At 45.2% G+C, this 23,524-nt stretch overlaps 1 protein-coding gene across 6 annotated transcripts; it reads left to right on the top strand.

The window, feature by feature from the left end:
• Positions 1 to 1,032: 1,032 nt before the first annotated feature.
• On the top strand, positions 1,033 to 22,183 carry INHBA (inhibin subunit beta A). 6 transcript variants are annotated; one of them, XM_055590744.1, is made up of 4 exons: positions 1,033 to 1,289; positions 4,889 to 5,072; positions 9,828 to 10,365; positions 20,213 to 22,183. In XM_055590744.1, exons 3-4 carry the CDS (start codon positions 9,978 to 9,980, stop codon positions 21,100 to 21,102), a joined length of 1,278 nt encoding a protein of 425 aa, XP_055446719.1. In that variant the 5' UTR covers positions 1,033 to 1,289; positions 4,889 to 5,072; positions 9,828 to 9,977; the 3' UTR covers positions 21,103 to 22,183. The 6 variants fall into 6 exon arrangements, with proteins under 6 accessions (XP_055446719.1, XP_055446721.1, XP_055446720.1 ...); XM_055590746.1 differs by lacking the exon at positions 1,033 to 1,289 and adding an exon at positions 2,776 to 2,909; XM_055590745.1 differs by lacking the exon at positions 1,033 to 1,289 and adding an exon at positions 2,955 to 4,199.
• Positions 22,184 to 23,524: the final 1,341 nt, after the last annotated feature.

Genomic DNA, 23,524 nt, shown 5'->3' on the forward strand with positions numbered 1-23,524 from the left:
GAGACCAACTCCATCTTCATCTTAAGATCAGGAAAAGCTGTTTTGAGTAGGACCTTCCTCTTTGGGACAAGGAACCTTGGTGAGGTTTGGCCCCTATATGCCTCCACCTGAGAGCTAAGCTTTTCTCTGGGAGTTTGAATTTGAAGGTTAGGGATGGTGGCTCAGAGGGGGAAAGTGTGAATTGGTAATCGCTTTCATATGACACTTGAGAGATGTTATAATAAAGCTGAGTAAATTGGAGCATGAGTTAGCCGGCCCTTTGCCTAATGATGTCACCCACTTTCTGCTTCCTCCAGCCTATGATTAATAAAAGGGGATTATTACAGTAACTCACTCCTAGTGGGCAGTAGTGACTTCAGCACCAGCTGAGCAAACTGACTACATTTAGTCGTGCGTGTGCATGTGGGCATTTTTTTTTTCCCTGTGACTAACATGAAACTAACAGCATCTAGTAAAACAAAAGCTCCTTGAAATTTGGGGAACTTATTGGGTGAACTTTTTTCTCCAGGGATCACAGTTTTAATTACTCTCATTTCATACTTAAATGAGGCAAAAGGACAGGATTGGCTTCATGTCCCCATTTATTAAGTGATCACAAATTCACCCTTGGCTTGTTGGAAAAGAAGTGTTCTGAAGCTTTTTTTCCTTCTAATACATTGTCTCTTTCTTCCTCCATCATTCGATCCTATCTTTAAAGAGGAACTTGGTGAGTATCCAGAAAAGGGGGACAGGGGCTGTAAGTTAATTTTTGAAAGTCTAAGGCTAGTTGTAGACTCCAGAGATTTCAGTGAAACTCTCCAAATACTGTGTTTAATTATAGTGTGCTTTCCCAAGTTGATAAAGACTAACAGAAGTCCTGCCTGCCAAGGCACCTTTGCAAACTTGACCTTCCTAAAATTAGGGTGGGGCACCTGTAAATATTTACTAACCAAGCCACAGTGTCAGTGTCTGTGAAAGTACACCGTGCCCAGAACAAGGGCACTCCTGTCATGCGGGCCTGAATGGGCCTTGGGGGTGCTCCAATAGAAGGGTAGAACCTTTGGACTCTCTATCAGCACAGGAGGGAGGCAGCGATTCACTGATTAAAAAAAAAAAAAAAAATACACCCAGGACTTTCCCCATTCTTTTCTGTGTCTTCCCTCCCAAGCTACAACTTGGAAGCAGGTTGTGGATGGGCAACATTGGATTAGGATCAAGATTCCTTCTTTTATGAGTCGAATGGCATCCGTAGGCTAAGCTTCTGAGTCCTCCAGGCAGCAACATGGAACTTTCAACCCAAGGGGATCCAGGTGAGAACCACAATTACGACTATTTGTTATTCGTTCCTTTGCAAGCATGTTCATCATCTTCTGGGGCAATAGGAAGAGCAACCAGATGTTCCCTGATTGGATTAGAACTGACTTTTGATAAACACTTTTGAAATATTATGTTGGTTAGTAAGGCCTTTTAGTGTTAGTGTTGCTTTTATTTCTTTTTCAATATCTATTTTTTCTCTAGAGGTTATAACTGTGTATTTCTCTCTCTAGATTGAGTTTTTCACCAGGACTAAATGATTACTTCTTGGGAAGCAATCCAGGCTTTTCTGAATCATTTGGAAGTGGATGGAAGTCTTTGGTTCTAAAATAACCATCTATTGCATAGACTAGATTCAGGTGTTGGCGTTGATGAGATGGCGTCTGAGTGTATAAGACGTTCCCCTCTTGCTATGTTCATCTCAGAACATTCTCTGACTGACCCTCTCCTCTCTGGATAACCCAGGTCACTTAGGAACTAAGTGATAAGCCTGGAGAGCTGGCCTTATTGTGCAGAGATCAGCATTTCACATGTCAGCTAGATGGATCCAGTCAAATTCCCTTTTGTGGGTTTCACCAGCATTTGTTGATGCTGCTGATTATTTTCTGTGATATGGGCTCCTTCACAATATTTCCCCCAGTCCTCACAGGAGAGCAGCACCTGAAGGGGCATGGCCTTCCTTGAACAGTCATCCCACTTCCTTTACAAAGGAAGTTTGGCGAATATAACGTTGCTTGGAACATGCATTAGGATTTAGCAAAGCACTGTTTTCTCTCTGTGGATATTGACTGTGTGTCATTCCCCCAAGGTATTAAACAAACAAAATCCAGCCACATCATATTTGCTTGCTCTGGGAGCAAGGCATGGTAATCTCACTTTTGTGAATTTCACTTCAGGGAATTTTCTAGTGAGTGGATTTCTCAGATACTGACTTGCTCAAATGAATAACTCATTCCTCATTCACTTTTTGTTTTCCATTACCTGTTGCCCCCTAACAGCTTGGGTGGGGGCCAATTCATTTCGCTTTGCTGCCGGTCACCAAGATTCTGCTTTTGGTTAGAACGCAAAGCCAGAAGCAAATACTTGGAGGCCTCCCTGGAAAGTTGGTGGGGATGCTTGAGAAGTACCCTCACTGTGTCAGTATCTGCTCTGCTGTGCAGTCTTCTGGTAATCAGGAAGCCCAAGACAGACAAGGAGGCAGAATTACTTGAATGATTCTTCTCTTACATAGATGCTGAGGCCCCTTGGAGCATGGATGGGAAGGAAATTAGGTGAAACTTTGTAACAATAACTCAAAGTCAGGGTTTCTCCACTGCAGAGGAGTTACCATTTGGGTGGGGTTGATGATTTCTCTGCTGAGACTGCTATCAGGTGCATCATTAGAATGTTTAGTGGCATCCCTGGCTTCTACCCACTAGAGGCCAGTAGCACCTTCCTTCCCAGTTACACCAAGCAAAAATGTCTTCAGACATGGCCATATGTCTCCTGGGGATCAGAATCATCACAGTTGAGAGGCACTGCTGTAGATGGAGTGATAACAGTTTATTTACTGAGGTTTTTCTTTCTGGTTTTTCCTTAATCATGTTAATTCTAGCATCTGGGTTCCCTTGGTCCAGGTAAGGCACTTCCAACTACTCTTAAAACAGAGTAGTTGCACATAGCACAAGGCCTTGTGGGATATTCTGGTGGTTCAAAAGAAACAGGATGCTTAGGAATAAGAGTTTTAGTTCAACTATTTCTGATCCTGTTGTGTTCTAGTGAATTTTGGAGGACTTTTTATTATAAATTTATTTTATTGAAGTATAGTTGATGGGCAATGTGTTAATTTCTACTGTAAGCACAATGAATCATTTATACATACCTATGCCTTCTTTTTAATATTCTTTTCCATTATGGTTTATCACAGGATATTGACTATAGTTCCCTATACTATACAGTAGGAACTTGTTGTTTATTCATCCTATAGAACAAGAGTTTGCATCTATTTATCCCAAACTCCTAATCCATCCCTTGGAGGAATTTTCATGTTTCACTCTTCCTCTCTATTGAGTTGTATTTATTCATTGATTTGACAAGCAAACAGCTTCCTAGTTCAGTTTGGAATGTGAAATGCTCATTCTTCCTTGTCCCAAATCTCTCTTCCTAACCCAGCGCCCAGGAGATGGGCAAGCTCCGGCTGTCCAGGAAACAGGCAGGGATTGCCAGTTCCCTATTCAACCCAAACCATTCGATGAGACTCTGGAAATCTCCCGGCAGCAAATACCACTCTGGATCCCGCCCACGTTTTCTAGATCCGGAGAGGCGCTGCCTCTCGAGGGAGTCACCACTCCCCACGGAGGCAAGGTTTTCCTGCCTGGAGCCCAGAATAACACGTCAGCTGCTGAGAACACCTCGAATCTTATTGATATCTCCCTCTAGTCACGTTTTCTGTTCGGTTTCCCAGACGGGGGGATGAACCAGAAATCATGCTTTTGGGGGAACAGATTTTTCATAGGAAGGAACTAAAACACCCTGAATCGTCAGCAGCCTAGTCAGTGCTGTGAACCCCCCTGCCTCGTGCCATTTCGACTGAATCAGATGACAAGGTCCCAGTCACCTGCTTGGGGCGTTCACGCCTCCTAGTGGGTATTTTTTTTTTTTAACAGAATAACAGGAGAGCCAAAGCGTGAGCAGCAGCTAAAACAACAGAGCCATGAAAAAAAAAAACAGTCCCCTTTTCTAGGCCTGTCTCCTTGTTCCAGGAGTAGTGAGCAAAGAGACCAATTAATAGCATGGATGGAAGCCGAAGGACAGACGGTTTGCTTGAGAAGGAAAATGAACATTCTCGCTCCTTGATCTATGCCAATTTTGCACGGGGACAGCTGCTGCCACGGGTAAACTCCACTATAGGTTAGCCGTGCCCCAAGGTGTGTGTCACCGCGGTCCCAGGATGGCACAGGGACTCTGCTCTCCCTCGCTCTCACCGTTGAGCTCTTATCCTTAAACGAACTTGGTTTTTTGACCAGCTCACTAATTGTGATTGAAAACACCAGCTTTCCCAGCAAGGCACAAGCCCTGGAGTTTAGCAGCAGCAAGACAGGCCCTAATTGCTCCATTTACATAAAAGTAGAAACATACAACTTCTAAATATAGATCTCTGGCACATCGCGCCTTTTGCAATTACAGTAAAATAAGGTACCACAGTTTCCCTCCCGGCTCCTCGAAGCAAGCTGCTCCACCGGGTTCTCCAGGGGCCGCTCCTCCAGGCGAGAATAGAGCCCTGCAAAAGGCTCCAGCGAAGAGACGAGGAGCTTTGTGAAGGAGTCAGTAAATCAGGCCTCCTGCACTAGGTGAAAAGCGCGGTGGCAGCCGGCCACCGTGCTAGCGCAGTGGCGGGGAGGACCGGGCTCTGCGATCCGAAAGGGGACAGAGCTGGCGGGGCGGGAGCGCTCCCCGCGCGTCTCTGTCCGCCTGGGAGCCAGCCCGCAAGTCCCCTTCCTGGTCCCTGACATTGGCCGTGGCTTTCAGTCCTGGCACTGATAACTGGGTTCAGAGATTCCCAGCTGCACTTACTGATCAGTGATTTCCCTTCCCCCTCCCTCTCTGAATTCTCTAGCTGCCAAAAGGGGGGAAAAATCAAGAGCTGCTCTTAAAAGAAGTTGCCCTTGCTGGTGCTCCGGGTGAAAATAGAGGCGGCCGCTGCGCAAGGCTTGGCCCAGACTCCAGCCCCGCGAGCCGAGCTCGAGCAGCGGCCGCGATCCGGCGTGATCCCCGGGAGCTGCCAGCAGGTGTTGCTCAAGGTACAGTAGCAGGCCGAGCAGCGGGACCGCAGGGCCGGGGTGGGGGAGCTGGGGCGCGGGGGGAGGGGGCAGGAAGTGAAAGAGAAACCAAGTCGAGGAAGGAACTGGAGATGCTGATCCGGAGCTGGGCGGACCAGCTCCTCCACTCCCCGGAGCCCTGGAGTCCGGCAGGGAAAAGATCATTCCCCCATCCACAAGAGTCGACAGAAGTTATTTTAACCTGCCTGCTTCCTCTACCACCTCCACCTCATTTCCACTGAGTGAGGAGGCATTTCCCGCGTGGCTCAGCTCTGAGGTTGGGGATTCAGGTGGAGAATGATATCACAGCTGGTGGGCTGACCTAGGCAGGTGGGCACCTTGGTGGCATCCGTGGCCAACGCGATCTGAATCACCCGAGAGAGAGGGTGGCTTCTCTGGTCGGGGTGCTGCATATTCCTGTGACACATATGTTCAGAGAGAGGCACCAGGAAAGCTTTATCACCCAGTATTTTCCGAGCACGTGCTTGATCCTGCAGTGGAGTAGGTGGATCCCACTTTACAGATGAGTACACTGAGGGCTGAGGTTATCTGGTTAGTAAGCAGTGAAACTGGGGTCTCATCCAGGTTGATTTGTGCCCCGAAACTCATAAACATGGTGTTATTTCCAGGACACCAGGGTTCATGTGGGGAGGCGGGGTGAATTTGGATGCCCCACCACCCCCCCGCCCCCCCCCCCCCCAGGTCTCATCCAAAAAGGATGGGGAAGTTCCTTTCTTATAGAGAGGTTGGATCCATCCAGTTCAAACCTGATGGGCAGCTTTGGAGTTAACCAACACTGATCCTGTTTCTATCTTTCCTTCTCAGATTCCTTCTGTTTCTCTACAACCTAACATTTTATTTCCTACTTCGTTTCTGAATATGCAATTCTCAGACTACTCTGCCCCACCCCAACATACAGTTCAGCACCTACACGTGCTCTGTGTTTAGCCAAGACAGACCCCTTGAGACAAACTTCTGGTGTCCTAAAGGAACCTGCTTAAACTGCACATCAGGAGACCAGAGTCTCTATATTTTGCTTGTGGGCACAGTGAAAAGTTTATTTTATGCATGTTAAATCCTGCATACAAAACAACATATCTGGTCATATGGCTTTCATTAGCTCCCAATTTTGCACATTTTATTCAACTTGTCATGAATACCCGACTTAGGCTTCAGCTATGCTTCTTCTAACAACCCTTCCCCAGCATTCTTGTCTGAGAATTCCTTCCTCCTGTGTTATCCCTGACTAGCTAACTCTGCCTCCTCCCTCCCCCAAAACACCCTGACCAACTTAACTCCAGTTCCAAGAAATGTTCACTTTTTTTCATTAATCTCACGTTGTATTTGTAACAATTTAGAAATCATAGGACTTGAAGTTCTGATAAAGAAGAATCATGTAGGAGATTTTTTTTCTTTTCTTTTTCTTCTAGTTAGATTGGGATTCTAAAGGCTTGGGAAGCATACTTATAAAGTTCACTAGCAGAGAGTGACTATCTCCAAAGTTCTCAGTGATAAATGATTTATAAAGCAGGTATTCAATTTCAAGATGTAAAATAATAGTGTAAGTCAAGAGAGGGAAGAACATCATCCCATAGGGATACATATTTCCCTTGGCTTTTTCTCAATAAAACATCTTATTTTAAAAAATTAAGTTTTTCAAGATGTTAAATAATGCTGTAAATCAGGGGAGAAGCGATCATCCCATATAGGTATACCTATTTTCTTATTTTTTTCCTCCCTGGAATATCTTATTTAAAAAAGTAAAATCAGAATCTCTAGGAAGAGCACTGTGAACTTTCTTCTCTGTAAGAAACAATAAAATACTTTGTAAATAGAGGCAACTTCATGAAGTAACAGATGCTTATGTGAAGATATAAAACTGAGCCTGAATATAAGAAGTGTGTGCTCGATTGGTCAAAGAAAAGTTGAAAGTTGGACCCTCAGTGAGACAGAGTTGTTGGATTCCAGGATTGTTCTAAAGGGGAGTCCAGTCAGTCAGACATTTCACTGGCTCACTGATCGCCCAGTAGTGTTACTGAAGCCAAGAAAGGCTTTCCATTAGATAATGAGTTATGAAATATGTCTCACACTGGAAAAACCAGTCATCTGCTGATGTCATGCTGATTCTAACCAATCCCAAACAAAGCCCCAGCCCTCCTCTGCTTGACTGGTACCCATGTGTGACTGTACAAATAAGTAGTACAGTATAAAACTCCTCAGTGCCAATACCATGAAGAGGAACCCGGACAGCTCTTACCACATGAGACAAGAGTCTGCTGGTGAAAGAGAGGACCGGAAAGGTAATGCTTTTTAACTTAACTTCTGAGCTCTTTCTACATTCCTAGGCAGGATGGTGAGCAGGACTTTTACAACTTCTTGGCACGTCCATGCAGATTGTGATCTGTACCTTTTTATGTGTTCAAGCAAGTGAATAGTGTTTTTAACAGTACAGCATGCAGATAGATTATGTGTTTCTACAACCCAATTCAGCATCTCTAGGCAAGGACTTGTGTCAAAGAGAAGGCTAATTTTTAAGTTACATTCACAAATAGTAAATTCAGGGAATACACACAAACTCACATACAGAGAGGGTCCTGATGATGAGTTACATTTATCTAAATGCAGGTATTGGGACTCTCAAGTTGTTTGGAGTCATTAAACTTTGAGTTCTATTTCAACCTCTCTTGTAAAACTTAATTGGACTGCAAAATGCTTTGGGTACTGCATATGGGACGCCAAATAGGTAGATTATGTTATAAACCTTCAGTTTCAAAGATATTTTATTAAGCAATTATTAACACAAATGCCACCCTTTCCCCATTCTCTTTCACCATCCCCCACTAGAAGAAAATTAGACTCTTCAAGGAATGTTGACAAAATCTGAACAGTGATAGCAGGGTAACCGATGTTCCTAGAGGTAAAAATCCTAAAGGTGGCTGGTCACAGAGAAAGTCTCACAGGCAGATGCTTTAGAAAAGGGGGATGGGGTATCCAATTCAGAAAAGCTTTGTTACCTGTGCAAACTGTAATTTTAACTTAGTATCACACTGGTCTCACCCTCCTCCCCTCGCTCTCAGTTCTTATGCTTCTAGTAATGTTATTTATTAACTTTTCCCAACCAAAGTGCATTGCTTGACTATAATGCTCTGAACACACTAGGTGTCAGATAGAAGCTGACTGTATCTACAGAAACTGAGAGGGCTTGCTTATGTGTGGGAAAGAAACTGAGAGGGAAGGAAAGCTTTAACAGATGGACCTCTTAAAGATACTTCTGCAAGATAAAAGCAATAAGACAGAAAAATGAAAAAAAGGAGGGGGGCAGGGGGAGGAGAATAAAAAAAAACTCAGAGAGGCATTGTTTAAAAATTCACATTTTTCTTTTTCTGTGAACACTGAAATCCATGATGATTTCATCTGTACTGTTCCTTTGAGAGAAAAAGAAGCCAGTCTGTTGACTGGTCCGGGATGCGGGTAGGGGGCAGGCTGAACAAACTACCCCATGACAGAGAAAATTATTTACCAGTATATTTTAGAGATTCTTCCCCCAGCTAGGACCAGTTATTCAAGTCATAGGAGCTCACTGTTTGTATAAAATAATGTGGGAAAAGCCAGCGGAATTCTGCATTTTACCTGTGAAGTCAGAGCTAGTGGTCGTGAGCTGTCATCTGTGAGTGTGTGTGCTGGGCAGGAGGGGTGGCTGCTAAAGACAGGGCACAGAGCCTCACTTCACATGACACAAGCGTGTAACCCGCTGCCTGCCTGTGGATCTTTCAATGCCCTGCTGCCTTTTGCAGTTGGAAAAAGTAGAGTATATTATATGACCCCAAACAAAAGTTCTGTTTGCACTCCCCTCTGATCGCCTGCCAGTGTTGATGGCCCTGAACATTGAGATATGAATGAATGGGGGAAAGGACAGTCTGCAGGATTCCCTCCAGCCGGAGCAGTCAGCTGGCCCCAGTGACACAGTGGCCCCTCTTCTTGACCTTCACCACCTGCCTGCCCACCTCTGGGCACCCTGAGCCCCACCTTCCAGGCAGTGGCCAGGCAGGGTGGAGGGGCACTGGGGCAGGCTGTTTCAGTCTGGTCCTCCCTGTTGATGGAGACAGGGCGTTGCTTGGGGCTTTGCTTGTCCCTCCAAAAGAGGAAGAAGGTGAAGCAAGGGGACTGGACAGAGAAAGAAACAGGGTCGGGGGGGAAATAAAGAAGAAGTAGTAGAACCGAGTCAGGAGAATTTCCTTCAGAAGGGAAAGTAGAACTCCAGAGAATGGTGATATTTGAAGAGAGGTGTGTGTGTAAGGGAGCAGAAGGCAGGCAGCCTGTCAGAAAGAGCTGTCCCTCCCCTTCCTAATCACAGCCTTTACTCACAGACAAACTCCCTCCCTCTCCCATTCACTCACTCACTTAGGGCCAATCGCTCCGTCTCTCCGTCTCCCTCTCTCTCTCCCCCTCTCTCTCTTTCTCTCTCCCTCTCTCCCTCCCTCCCTCCCTCTCCCCCTTCTCTCCCTCTCTCTTCTGTCTCCCTGTCTCTCTTTCCCTCCCGTCCTCTCTCTGTCTCTGTCTCCCCCCCCCCCACCCTGTCTCTCCCTCCCTTCCTCCTTCCCTCCCTCCCTCCCTCTCTCTTACTCGGAGACAGTCAGAACTCTCCTCCCTGACAGCCACAAACCTACAGCACTCACTGCATTCAGAGAGGGAACCTGCAAACAAAACTTCACAGAAAACTTTTTGTTCTTGTTCCAGAGAATTGACTGAAGAGCAGAAAGAAAAAAAAAAAAAAAAAGAAAGAAAGAAAAAAAAAAAGAAAAAGAAAAAAAAAAAAAACCCTGTGCGTGAGGGGGGAGGAAAAGCAGAGCCTTTTAAAAGGGCAACACAACAACTTTTGCTGCCAGGATGCCCTTGCTCTGGCTGAGAGGATTTTTGTTGGCGAGTTGCTGGATTATAGTGAGGAGTTCCCCCACCCCGGGATCTGAGGGGCACAGCGCGGCCCCAGACTGCCCGTCCTGTGCGTTGGCCACCCTCCCAAAGGATGTACCCAACTCTCAGCCGGAGATGGTGGAGGCCGTCAAGAAGCACATTTTAAACATGCTGCACTTGAAGAAGAGACCCGATGTCACCCAGCCGGTACCCAAGGCGGCGCTTCTGAACGCGATCAGAAAGCTTCATGTGGGAAAAGTGGGGGAGAACGGGTACGTGGAGATAGAGGACGACATCGGACGGAGGGCAGAAATGAATGAACTTATGGAGCAGACCTCGGAGATCATCACGTTCGCGGAATCAGGTGGGTGCCTGCCCGGGGATGGGGGTGGGGGGCACACTGCTCTGACAGCCCTCGGCGGCGGCGGAACTTCTTGCCCTCCAGCTGCACCCTGCCTGGGAAGGTCATGAGTTATTAGGGGACTGTAGCGGATGGACCGCGGTGGGGATAGGGGGGTGGGGAGCGGGGTAGAGACCTCCCAGAGCTGGGGCGCTGGGGTCCTGGGCAGGAGATGGCTAGCTTACACTTGCTCAACTCAGCCGATCGTCCCGGGGGAAGCTCTCGGCCCAATGTGGAGCAGGAAGGCAGTCTGAGAGAGGCTCCCTCGCCCTGCCTGCCGGGGGAACTAGATCAGAGGAGCCGGAGGAAAGTCGGGGCATTTTCTGGTGCTGGGGGGAAGCCCGGAGGCTTCCGGACCCCATCTGAAGTTTTTACTGTGGGTGGGTGGGGTGGGTGGGGGGATGGCGGCAGGCGCAGGACCGGGATGGCATGGCCCAGATGAAGTCATTGTCTTAAAAACATCCCCTTTTCTTTAAAAGTCCAATCAGGGGCCACATCGAGAAGCAGGGCATATTAGTGACAGTCATTTTTACCTTTAGAAACTCTGCCTTTAAAGACACAAGCATCACATTCTAGGCAGTGAAGAACGACTTTGGGGGATGGGGTGGGCTAGGGAACAGATGACATTGAACCATCAGTCACTTTTGGAACACTGACTTTTGCTCTCTGAACTAAAAAAAAAAAAAAAAAAAGAGTTTTGTTCTCTGTAAAGTTACTAAGAGCTCTCTGCCAAGGAATGCAACCTTGACAAAGTGCTCTCAGATACTACACTGAACTCCCACTCAATCCTTAAGAGGAAGAACTTTAATAAATAGATTCTAATCGTTGGCTCAGGACCACGCTAACCTGTTGCTGAAGAAAACAATACCTGTCAAAAGGGCCTGCTGGAGACCAGGGGTCAGGTTATTTTTACAGTTATGTGACCCAGATCCTTTTGCTTGTCTACAAGCCCCTGCGTGCTGTGCCTGGGCACACACAGATGTGTTAATTTCATGTTACTTTCATGGTAATGCCAGGCTAAAGAATTGCATCTCTTGCCAAATCCATTTGAAAGGAATGCCATTGTTTTGTTTGGTAGAGCATATGGCCAGTAAAGTATGTGCCGGGACTCCCAGCATTGCTGTTTAAAAGTTTGCCGCAGCAGTATAAACAATTAAGGCAACACTCAGAATTTCCAATCCTGAAAACCTGTTGACTCAGATGTTATATTTTCAAGAAAACCACGTGAGACCAGGGCATCCTTCTGGGGGATGTCACCCAGACATTCTGGGGTGGGGGGTGGGAGTGGAGCAGATAGCCTGCTGACTTGCTGGCTCCCCCTCCTAGGAAAAGCTCTGGTGTCCCGCAGGCAGTTTAGCTCTCTCACCAGAAGCGTCTTTCCTTTCAAAAAGGTCTGACTTTCTTCTCTTAAAGCTCTTTTTTGATGCAGTCCCAAAGGACTTTTGACTTTATCTCGTGAAGCTTACTGAGGGAAAGAGGCAGGTTGGAGTCTTTCTGAGCTACCACCCAATTTTTCTTAACATTTTCTGAGGTCCTGAGCGGGGAAATGGATTCCAGTGGTCTAGGCGCTGCTCCTTTTTCTGCCACAATAGGGACCCTGTATATGTTTTTATATACTAATTGCCACACAGAATGGCCTTAATTGCAGCTCTTCCTCAATTGGCTTTACCCACATCATATGACTAAGCAGACTTATGCCTTTGGCCACTTTTAACTGTACACCTGATGCTCGCAGCGCACCCGCTTCCTGACTTCTCCAACTTGTAAAGCAAATCACTCCTTTGGCATTAAGAGATTTTGCAGGGAAAGAATTTGAGTTTTTGCCTTCTTTCTTACTTATGGCCTTCATCTCAGTGCCAGTCTTTTTGTCAATTATATGAAATCTTGTCATTTTTCAAAAAACCTTTTCTGGTACCTGTTTGGTTTGAAAGAAATTGAGCCACTTTTTGAAAAGGTGGATTCATTTAACTCACATGTTGACTACAGTTTAAGGTCTATGATGGAAAACTCCTCCGGGTCGAGTTTACAGCTTGACTTTGGGCAAGTTGCTGGCTTCTTAGAAAAGGTTTTTGACCCTTGCTCATTTTTCTCATTTGAGAAGTCTCACGCATCAACTTTAAGGCGATTTAGTATGATTTCACAAAAATGATTGCTCTATGGACAATCTACTCTCCAAGTAGAGTATGTACTATATGAGTATTTTGCTGCTCCTTTGCTAACCCAGAAGAGAGATTTATCATCAGAACAATTGTCGTGAATATATAAAAATGTCTTGTTGCTTTTGGAATAATTCAATCTTAGTAATTCTCAAATGACATCAAACATCAAGATTTTTAAGAATAGCAAAGGGCATTCAGTTTTTTTTTCTTTAGAGACCATTCTGTACAGCATAGAATTCAGTGTCACCTGCATGCATGTCACAAATGCTCACCCATACACGCATTCTTCAGCCTCATAATCATGTTTATTGTTCCCTCTACTCATTATGATGGTTGAATAAGGCCAAGACATGGCCATCACAGTTGAAGGACTCACAAAACTCAGGTGCCAGGAACTTTTTGAACTGAGTCTGCCCCTTGTATTCAGGTGGAAAGCACCCAGCTTGGTAAAGCTGATATGAGTTGCTGTTGACTAAGCGGTAAAGCATTGCCCTCAGCTTCTCTGAAATGTATTCTCACAAACAACAATGATTTTGTTTTTATATCTGTAACCCCAGATTGCTTACCAAGGTGACTGCATTTTTTGCAAGGCTGGCAACAGAATCCTTTGTTGTTTAACACCTTAAGGAACAGGAGGAAGAGATGGGTAGAGTCAAGCCAACTATCACCATAATTATCATTGAAGCCAAATTAGTGGTCTTCTTGACTTCTCTCTCTATTTTCTCTTTTTATGATTTGTGACAAAAGCTAGTCAGTCAAAGGAGGATAATGGTATATTTGAGTCTCATGCTGATTCTGGTGATGAGGTTAGCAATTAATAGCACTTACTGAAGAAAGTATAGGGAAAGAAAGACAAATCAAGCACCAAGAAATAGAAAATATGCACACAGCCAGGTGTTGTTGAAAGCAACACATACATTTCCTTCCTTGGAACATTCTAGCTAACAGAAGATTTGAGTTAAAATGTACATACACAAATGTTCCCAGACAGAGGTCTGAGGTGGCTTGCTAGGATGACTGTTTTCCTCCACCCCAGGAAAGCCATCTCAAGGTGGAAATGACTCCCACTACCCCATGCCCATCTTCTGAACTTGCTGGGAATTCACCCTCACAGAGGTTATACACTCTCTTCTCTGAATAATGAAAATAATCGGCCACAAGAGGGCGCATTCCAAAGACTTTTGCTCCTTACCAGTTAATCTTCAGGGAAACAATTTCACCTACTGGAAGCCCCAGCCTGCATTGCCCTAATCTTGCTGATTAACAATCCGCCCTCCCCGCCCCGCCCTCCTTCCTTCCATCCTGCAGGAAAAGTTAAGATTTTATGGGTTGAGAGGAACATGACTACCTGTAACATATTACATGAGACAGAAAGTAAGGAAATAGGAATTCTAGTGATACATATGGACATTCCACAGCTCTATGGAAGACAGAGGAATGAGAAATTTCAGAAGCAAACAAAGCAGAGCAGGGAGAAGTGTGATCGTGAATCATCAGCAATCCTGATTTGCTCACACATCTCTCCCTAATACGGCCGCCTGGGCTTTGACAAAACACTTCTTCCGTCTCCCCTGATGTGGTTGCCCAGTTGGCCTGTTTTATCAGCAGTTTTTACCAGCGACAAAGGACAAGTGACTTCAGACAGGGAGGAGAAAGTCTATTTATTTAATGCCTTGTGGGAACAGCACGTAAGGCTTTGGAGGATGCGTTTGTTTCTGCACGGAGAGTGTAGAGAGAAATGGTGGAGAAAAGATGTGAAAAGAGATGGATTAGTGGTTTGGGCCAGAGGAGGAGGTGTATTGGAGTGCGTGTGGGGGAGGATCAGGGTAGAAATTCAGTTTTCATATTTGGAAAACCCAGAATCATACCTTCCCAGGCACTTTGCGTAAAAAATACGTGTTTCTCTTGGTCCCTCTTCTGCTAAAATGTACTCAGGCACAATGTCTTAGCTGTAGTTCAGAATGTTTTATACCCGACTGGTTCCTAGCTCCAAAACCCAAAGTGTAAAAGTTCTCAGGAACTTTGGAAGAAGTCTCTGAAAGTCCGAGGGTTAAACCTTCAGAAATTTTTTCTCCTTTTCGGCATCTAAAATCCCTTCCTCTCTAAATATTTAACCTTTTTTAAAATTGCCATTTAAATGAAAGATGCAGGAATATGGCCGAGCATTTACAATTCAATAGCAGATCCTAAGCAAAGATATTAAGTCTTAAAAAAAAACAACAAGATAATTTATAACCTAAGTTCTGCTTTGGCAAGACCCTCTCCTGCAGGTTAAAGGAGGCATAACCTTCAAGGCCTCACTTGCTGCTTTTAGCAGAAATCCTTGGAAACAGTCCAGATGCAAAATTAGTGCTTCAGGGAACACACATGCTGTATTCTCCCATCAGTGACTGTACCATGTCTAGGCACAGGGAAACGCTGATGAAGAATGGAAAATGAAAGTAACAGCTGTATTTTACAGTGAGCCCCCCCACCCCCACGTGGTGAGTTTAACTCCTCCATAAACAACAAGGCTCTTTACATTAACATTAGAGACTTAATTATTACCCACATGGAGAAGGGCAGCATACTTTAAGTAGGACCCTGGTGAGGAGAACAAAACATATCAAAAATGAAACACTGCATGTTAGTATCGTTTATTTCATCGGAATTGCTCATGGACCCATGAACCTGAAATGCTGGTGGGGTTGGGTGGGGTAGGAGCAGCATTTTGTATCCTAGTGTGGGGGAGGGGGAACAACCCGGAACTCGGCTGCTTAACCCTTGGCATGCCTGCCTATATCCTTCAGTGAGTTATGAACACATTTGAAAAATTCTGAAAGCATCAAAGCAAAGGAAAATGTGCTTTCAGGTATTTTCACTTGCAGGTTTCCAAACTCATTCCTCCATTCAATGCCTCCCACTCAGAAACATTTCTGAGGTGTTTCCTACAAGGTGCAGTAATCATCTCTCCTATCCATTTTTAGACACTTTTTTTTTTCTCCCTTTGGTATGTGTCCACCAAACTCAAGAGAGGTTTAAGTGATGAAATATTATCACCCACATGGGTTTGCGTGGGACTTCTTAGTGAATTACTCAGGCAGAGCAGGCTGTGATACAAGCGTTGCTCACAAGCCTCGGGAGGGAAAAAATAGCACAGAGGATGAAAAGAATATTATCATAGAGTAGGTAATGAAAGGTTAGCAAAGCCAGCAGCTATATCTAGTTAGGTGGGTAATAGTGGAGGAACCCGGTACACACCTGTATAAACGAATGCTGTACCACAAAGCACTATGGGAAGATTTCCATTCCAAGATTTTATAGCAGGAGATATTTAAGTCAAGCCTGAAACTGACTAGTAATTGATCCTAAACACCGCAGCCTTAGGCAGACTCCTTCCATTTTTCGAATTGTTGTGCGTGGAGATTTGAGGATTGGAGCATCCTGAAAGCATCATTGCAGTATAGCCATCTGTCTCAGATAAAACACAGATAAAGCAAATGTAATCAAGTGACTACTTATATTTTTCATGCCTAAGAAATTTGAGGGTTGTAATATCTTTCTGAAACCTACAGCCCTGGTAAATATGAATTCCATCCAGCACCTAGCTCTCTCATTCTGTGCCCCCACCACTTCTGCAAGGAAAGCTAGATGTAAAAGAAAAAATAAATGCACTGCTTAATAAGTCAGAATATAATAGAACTTTGAAAATGTACCTGCATATAAGGTAGACATTAGGAAGCCTTGAATCTCTCTCTTCCCCCTGTTCTCCTGAGCATTATGGCAACGGCATTTTCGTGAAATTGAATCTCAGTTTTATTTTTTTTTCCCCCTGATAAAATATCATGCAATATACAAATAGCAGTTCCAGAAATGGACACCAGGAGAAGGAGGCGACAGGCATGTCAATTAGTAGGGGAAAATCCAAATGTCAGAAATCTGGGGGAGAGATCCAGCACGCAGGCAATGGAGGCAAATACAGGGAACCAAGTCTTTCTGCTCAGATCATTAAACTGATGCATATTTCAGCACTGCGCCTCTTCCCAGTACGCAGGCGATGCCATGCAGTTAATTATCAGCCAGGACCAGGATGAAAGTCATTTTATGATGACTCTCTGATCCTAATATAACAGCACCTGACAGATTGAGTCCCCTCTAATGAGTACTCTCTTTGTACAATCCTCTCTCAGGAACACTAAATCATTTGCTTCCAAGTACAGCTGCCTGTGGAGAAGGGGTGGGGCTATATTGTGCATCAGAAACCACCTCTTGAGAAATGAGGGGCTGCCCTGTAGGCTGTCCCTGGGAGCAAGGGACCTCGGCTTGCTGACCCTCTGGAGGCAATTTGCATGTGCTGTCAGTGGTACAAGTCAGCCAGTTAGCGTCTCACCACCTCTTCCCAGCATCTGTAGACTTCTCTGGATTTTATTCAAGGAAAGTCCAACGTGGGTGGGTCCACACTGCCAGCTGGACCCTCTGTTTACCCATGACCATCTACCTTCACCCTCAGCTCCTTTTCCCCTGCTGGTTGAGGAAGGATTGTAGCAGAGCAGAGCCTGTGGAAATGAGTTAGCTGAAACCCAGAGCGCCCTCCCAGCCTGGGGCCAGTCAGACTCTCCCGTTTCACACTTTTTCCTAGAAAAGCAAATCAGAACCTTGTGGCCTCTGGCTCCTCTAACTTAGCAGCTACTCTATCTCTGTCTTTAGCGTGGCACCCTGTGCGGTTCAGGGTTTCAGAAGTTGGCCTGTGTGGAGGCAGAAGGGAGACCAGCAGGGAGCTTGTTAACATTCTCTGCGGGGCAGGGCGGCTGTGCCCACACTGGAGGGGACCACAGGCTCCTCCATGCCTGTTCACAGAGCCTAGGGCGGTTTCCAGCTGCCTTTTCCTCTCATCTCTGGAGGACCCTACAACTCAGAATCTACAGCTGATGATCTTTTTAGAGTTAAGTGACGAAGCTCTGCTTTGTGGTCTCTTCTCTTTTGTTTTCTTAAAAGATAAACAGTAACAACCACCACCCCCCAAACCCCACCAATTTTTAGCAAAGGGGAATACTGGATTCCCGTTTTGGGAAAAAAAAAGTCCTCACGCTTCCTTAAAAATGACAGTTTTCTCCTCTAATTGTTCCCTGCTCTGGTGATCTAATCATAAACCTAACTTCATGATTCATTTCAACTCCTGCCAGAGATTCGAGGTCGGAGGCAAAGGAATGCTGCTCACCGCCACCACCACCATCAGAGCCAATGTCCTTTCAAGTTTATACAGGGTACCAGAGAACCCTTCCTATACACATGCAGCCCTGCTGGGGCCCCGGCCTCAGTGAATTTACCACTATCACACTGTTAAATTAAGAACAGAATCTACAGCTCTCCCTGCACGGAATAGCCTTTCTGCTGCAGAGAACTTGAAACCATGCCTAAAATTTATAGTCCCGTAAACATCTCAGGGCTGAGAGTGATAAGTATGGCTGGATTTCCGTTAGCTATAGAAATCCAGGCAGGGAGACCCCCTAGGGAGTTGCAAGTTCTAAGAGGAACTTTCAGATGGTTCTCAGATTTGTGCTCCTCCGGATGCATGTACTCGAACAGTCGGAACCAGGTACACACGGGTGGCAGTTGAGAAAAGGAGAGCTTGTTTCAGATACCACCAAGTGGTAGCAGGGGAAGTGAGGGACCTCACTTGAATCAATCAAAGAATTCTACTCTGGACACCCAGTTCTTATAGTAAGTGTTGTTGCAGGAATATAGGTGCTTGTAGTAAAAGAAGGAAATGAATGACTTTTTCTCATTTTAGAATTAGGCAAAAACTGAGTGGTCCCTGCGTTCAACTGCTCTGCCAATGTAGGGGTCTCCTCTCTTATTAAGAGCTGTTGCTATTTTTGGACTCTCTAAGCAGCATTCAAGGGTGGCTCAGCAGTCAAGAATCTGCCTGCAATGCAGGAGACATAGGTTTGATCCCTGGGTTGGGAAGATGCCCTGGAGAAGGAAATAGCAATCCACTCCACTCTTCTTGCTTGGCAAATTCTATGGACAGAGGAGCCTGGTGGGCTATAGTCCATGGGATCACAAGAGTTGAACACAGCTAAGTGACTAAATCTACAAACTGCATTCTAAAGGAAAGAAAGCAAAACTGAGGGATACAGGGGTAGGAGGTGGAGCTCTTCTAGTTCAGTGCTAAGGGTGCCTCCATTTGTTAATAAAGAAGCAAGTAATTGACTACTTTCTGCTAATTCCTGGGCTATGACAGTGAATGAGATAGACAGGACCTCAGACCTGGGGTGCCCTAAGCTGGACTGGCAGGAGAGTGGGGGTGGAGGTGGAGGGAAGAGGGGTCACTTCTAGGAGAAGATGGGTCATCCCATCTAAAAGTCAAAGCTTTATTAAGGGCAGTCACTATGGATGGTGTTTGGGGAGCAGGGGTCTTTTAGGTAGAAAGAACAGCAACTGTCAGTGCCTGTAGATGAGAGCTGGTATGAGATGTTCATTCTGTGAAGCTGGACCACAAAGATGGGGTAGTGGGAGAGAACTGAGCTGGAAGGTGGGAGAAGCTCAGGTAGAGCCCAGAATTCCATACAGTTTCTGCGTTATATTGAGGACAGTAGGAACTCAGAGCAGGACTGGACGAAACAAGTGATGGGAATGAATCCACCTTTCCTTTATCAGGTTAATGGAGAAATGATGGGAGAGGGGCCTGACTTCATGCTGGCCTGACAGCTTGCACATAAAAGAAATGGCTGCTGCAGGGACCCAGGAAAGGAATGGTGGGGCGTGAAGCAGGTTGTGGCCATGGAGGAGGCAAGCCCCATGGGTACATGCCAGGAAGTGCTGTGTGTGCGTAGTTGCTCAGTTGTGTTCGACTATTTGTAACACCAGGGACTGTAGCCCACCAGGCTTCTCTGTCCATGGGGATTCTCCAAGCAAGAATACTGAAGTGGGTTGCCAAGCCCTTCTTCAGTGGATCTTCCTAACCCAGGGATCGAATCTAGGTCCCCTGCATTGCAGGCGGATACTTTTATCATCTTAGCCACCAGACACTATGGGCAGTCTTACATAGCAGGGGTGTTTGCATATTTGTTTCGGGGATAATAGTGTTTCCACAGCTTGCTAGAGCTTATACTATGTCTTCATCTATCTTATCCTGTTGGGTCCTTCCAAACCTATGAGATAATGGGCCAAATGTCACTATGTTATTCCCATTTTATAAAAGGTAAGACTCAGGTTAAGCAGTTAGTCAGCAGACCCAGTCTCCCAGACACACTCAGATCTAGTCTCTCTTCTTTCTGGAGTAAGAGTTGATGAAGTTTCTCTGAAAAGGGCCAAAGAGTAAGTCTCTTAAGCTTTGTGGGCCAAATGGACTCTGTCGCAGCTACTCAAATCCAAGTTCTAGTGCAAAGCAGCCACAGACAACCTGTAAAGAAATGAGCCTAGCTGGGATCAAAAATTCATGGGTACTGCAATTTAAATTTCATATAATTTTCACATGTCACAGCATCTTATTTTTCTTCAGCCATTTAGAGATGTCCAAACTGTCCTTAAGATACATAGGCCTTCATTCGCAGAGCCTGGTTAGAGATGATTTGTAACAGAGGCTGCCATGCTTGCCAGAAATTAGGAGGTGGCCTTGAACTTGATACTAACATATCCCTGCTCTCTTTTATGCTGTGTTTCATCTTTAGGCACAGCCAGGAAGACGCTGCACTTTGAGATTTCCAAAGAAGGCAGTGACCTGTCCGTGGTGGAACGTGCAGAAATCTGGCTCTTCCTGAAAGTTCCCAAGGCCAACAGGACCCGCAGCAAAGTCACCATCCGTCTCTTTCAACAGCAGAAGCACCTGCAGGGCAGCTTGGATGCAGGGGAGGAGGCTGAGGAAGTGGGCTTGAAGGGGGAGAAGAGTGAAATGTTGATATCGGAGAAGGTGGTGGATGCTCGGAAGAGCACCTGGCACATCTTCCCTGTCTCCAGCTGCATCCAGCGCTTGCTGGACCAGGGCAAGAGCTCCCTGGACATACGGATTGCCTGTGAGCAGTGTCAGGAGACCGGCGCAAGCCTGGTGCTCCTGGGCAAGAAGAAGAAGAAAGAAGAGGAGGGGGAAGGGAAGAAGAGGGATGGAGAAGGAGGGGCGGGAGGGGACGAGGAGAAGGAGCAGTCGCACAGACCTTTCCTCATGCTGCAGGCCCGCCAGTCTGAAGACCATCCTCACCGGCGCCGGCGGCGGGGCCTGGAGTGTGACGGCAAGGTCAACATCTGCTGTAAGAAACAGTTCTTTGTTAGTTTCAAGGACATTGGCTGGAATGACTGGATCATCGCTCCCTCCGGCTACCACGCCAACTACTGTGAGGGTGAGTGCCCCAGCCACATAGCAGGCACATCGGGCTCATCCCTCTCCTTTCACTCGACGGTCATCAACCACTACCGCATGCGGGGCCACAGCCCCTTCGCCAACCTCAAGTCGTGCTGTGTGCCCACCAAGCTGAGACCCATGTCCATGTTGTACTATGACGATGGGCAGAACATCATCAAGAAGGACATCCAGAACATGATCGTGGAGGAGTGTGGTTGCTCATAGAGCGCCCAGCCCGGGGGGGATGGGAGTGAGACGGTCCAGAGAAGACAGTAGTGACACGAAGACATGTTTAAGGTTTCTGACTGAAACAACCAGGAAAAAAAGAAAAAAGAAAAAAAAACCTGAAAGCAAAACCTGAAACAGATGAAGGAAGATGTGGAGAAATTCCTTAGCCAGGGCTCAGAGATGAAACAGTGAAGGAGACGGGAATTGCGGGGGAGAGGGAGAGTGGGGTACCTTTCGCTTCTTCCTCCAGCATCCAAGGGGTAACAGCAGTTGCTCAAACGGGAATATCGTCCTCTCCTTTTCAGTTCCCTTTCCGTATGAGCCTCGAAGTCAACCTGTCTGGTCTGCAGTAATGTGGGCTGGCACAACCCAAATAGCATCTAGAAAGCCATGAGTTTGAAAGGGCCATTTATAGGCACTTTCCCACCCAGTAACCCAGGTCGTAAGGTATGTCTGTGTGACCCTCTCTCTGTGTATATCAGCCCATGCACACACACAAAGACACACACACCCCTCGCAGACACATACATACCCACCACACACACACCCCCCACTACACACAGATGAACACACGTACAGACCACACACCCCACCACGTACACGTGAACACACACACAGACCTCATACACACAGAGACACACATTGAACACACACAAAGGCATTTCCACACCACACACACACGTACACATATTCTGGTAAAAGAACACTAGTGTGCAGGTGGTCACACCTTCTTTTTCTGCACCACTTCCGCAACAAAACAATAACCAACATGAAAAAAAAAAAATTGAGAACAAGAATGGGAAGCATGAAAGATCAAGGAAAAAAGAATACCAAGTTACATTTCGTTAAGGTGCTTATGATCTTAGAACTATGCAACCTAATAGGTTTGAAACTGTTTACCTGAGAGAGAACAAAAAGAGAGACTTTTTTGTATTGGAAGTAACCTGATTAATTTTTATTTTCTTCAAGGAGAGATACTTGAAAGGAATATGTTTGTCCATCTGTTGGATCCAAACATTTCTATATTTTGTAAATGTTGTTTTTTTTTTATCGTTTACTATTTGCACTACAATGGTGTTCGACCTGTCTAATCCTTATTTAACAAGTATTTTCTTTGGGTGGGGGTGGGGTGGGGTTCAGAGCTGCACTTAATGTGAGCTATAAAAGAACTGCTACAGCACACAAAATAGCTATTTTTATTATTATAATTATAATTATTATTATTATTTTGTACCTTAAAAAATAGACACATACACCAAAGACATTTGTGTGAGCCTTTAAACAGTCTGTCTGTGGTTGGTATCATTCACCATCAATGAGTCAGGGGTTGGGATTCAAGGTTGAGTAAGGTGGATTGTGTTCAGGCTTGAAAGACCTGAAAAGTTTGTTTGTTTTTTTTTTTTTTTTTGACTCCTTTTACATCCATGAAACAGGACATTTCATACTGGATGTACAGTAGTTGTACACTGTTGAATATCAAGTTCAATCAGATTCATGGAACGCTCCATGCTCATATGTGTATATATACAGTGCTCGGGCACATGCATGTCTGTGTGTATGTATACATGTGACGCATCGTGTCCATACACATTTTAAGCACTTCAGGCTGTCATTTTTTAATGTTCTTAAGGCAATGAATGTTCGTGTGCAGAACACAGTATTTTTAAGAAGGATAGGCTATCGTTTTTGCTTTTACTCTGAACTAGGTGGGCACATTTCAAAAATTGGGATGGGAAAAGCCTGGGAATTCCAGTGAATATTCAGCAAGACCCTCTTTTAATGTAAGGGATCCAATTCCCTCCTCTTTCTTGTCCTCCAACCCCATCCTACAAGTTACTTACTCCCTGCAGGGAAAACAAAACAGGAAACTCGTGTTCAATCTAGGCTGATTATTTGGATAACATATGTATTATCTGTTGGAATCAATCTTAAATCAGAAGCTTTTTCAGAAAAAAAAAAATTAACCTGTAGGCCAGGATAAAAGAGGTAGGTGCATTTTTTAATTTGTTTTTTTTATGATTAAGGTCTGGTTGTGAGAAATATTACCTGCGCAGCTGGACTCAATAATGTTGCTGTCACTAGTTAAACGATAAATAATTTGGGGGAAGGTGTTTAAGAGCATGGGAGTAAGAAAAAGAATGGGAAACAGGAATGAGGGCAGTAGTAAAAATCCCTGATATTTTAATTTACAGCCCAAATTCTTGATGTTTAATTGGTATGCATTGATTCAGATACGAAAAGAAAAAAAAACCACTTTGTCTTATAAATATCAAAGTACATGCTTAAAGTTAAATTGTTACTGATTTATTCTATGATATTTAGCTTGCCTAGGTCATACGTTATTCATTTATGTGCTTTTAAAAATACAGAGCCTTACTTATACTGACTTGTTGAAATTTGTGAAAGTTGGGGGGAAAAA

This window comes from Bubalus kerabau, chromosome 8 (genome assembly GCF_029407905.1).
Source record: "Bubalus kerabau isolate K-KA32 ecotype Philippines breed swamp buffalo chromosome 8, PCC_UOA_SB_1v2, whole genome shotgun sequence".
Taxonomy (NCBI): domain Eukaryota; kingdom Metazoa; phylum Chordata; class Mammalia; order Artiodactyla; family Bovidae; genus Bubalus; species Bubalus kerabau.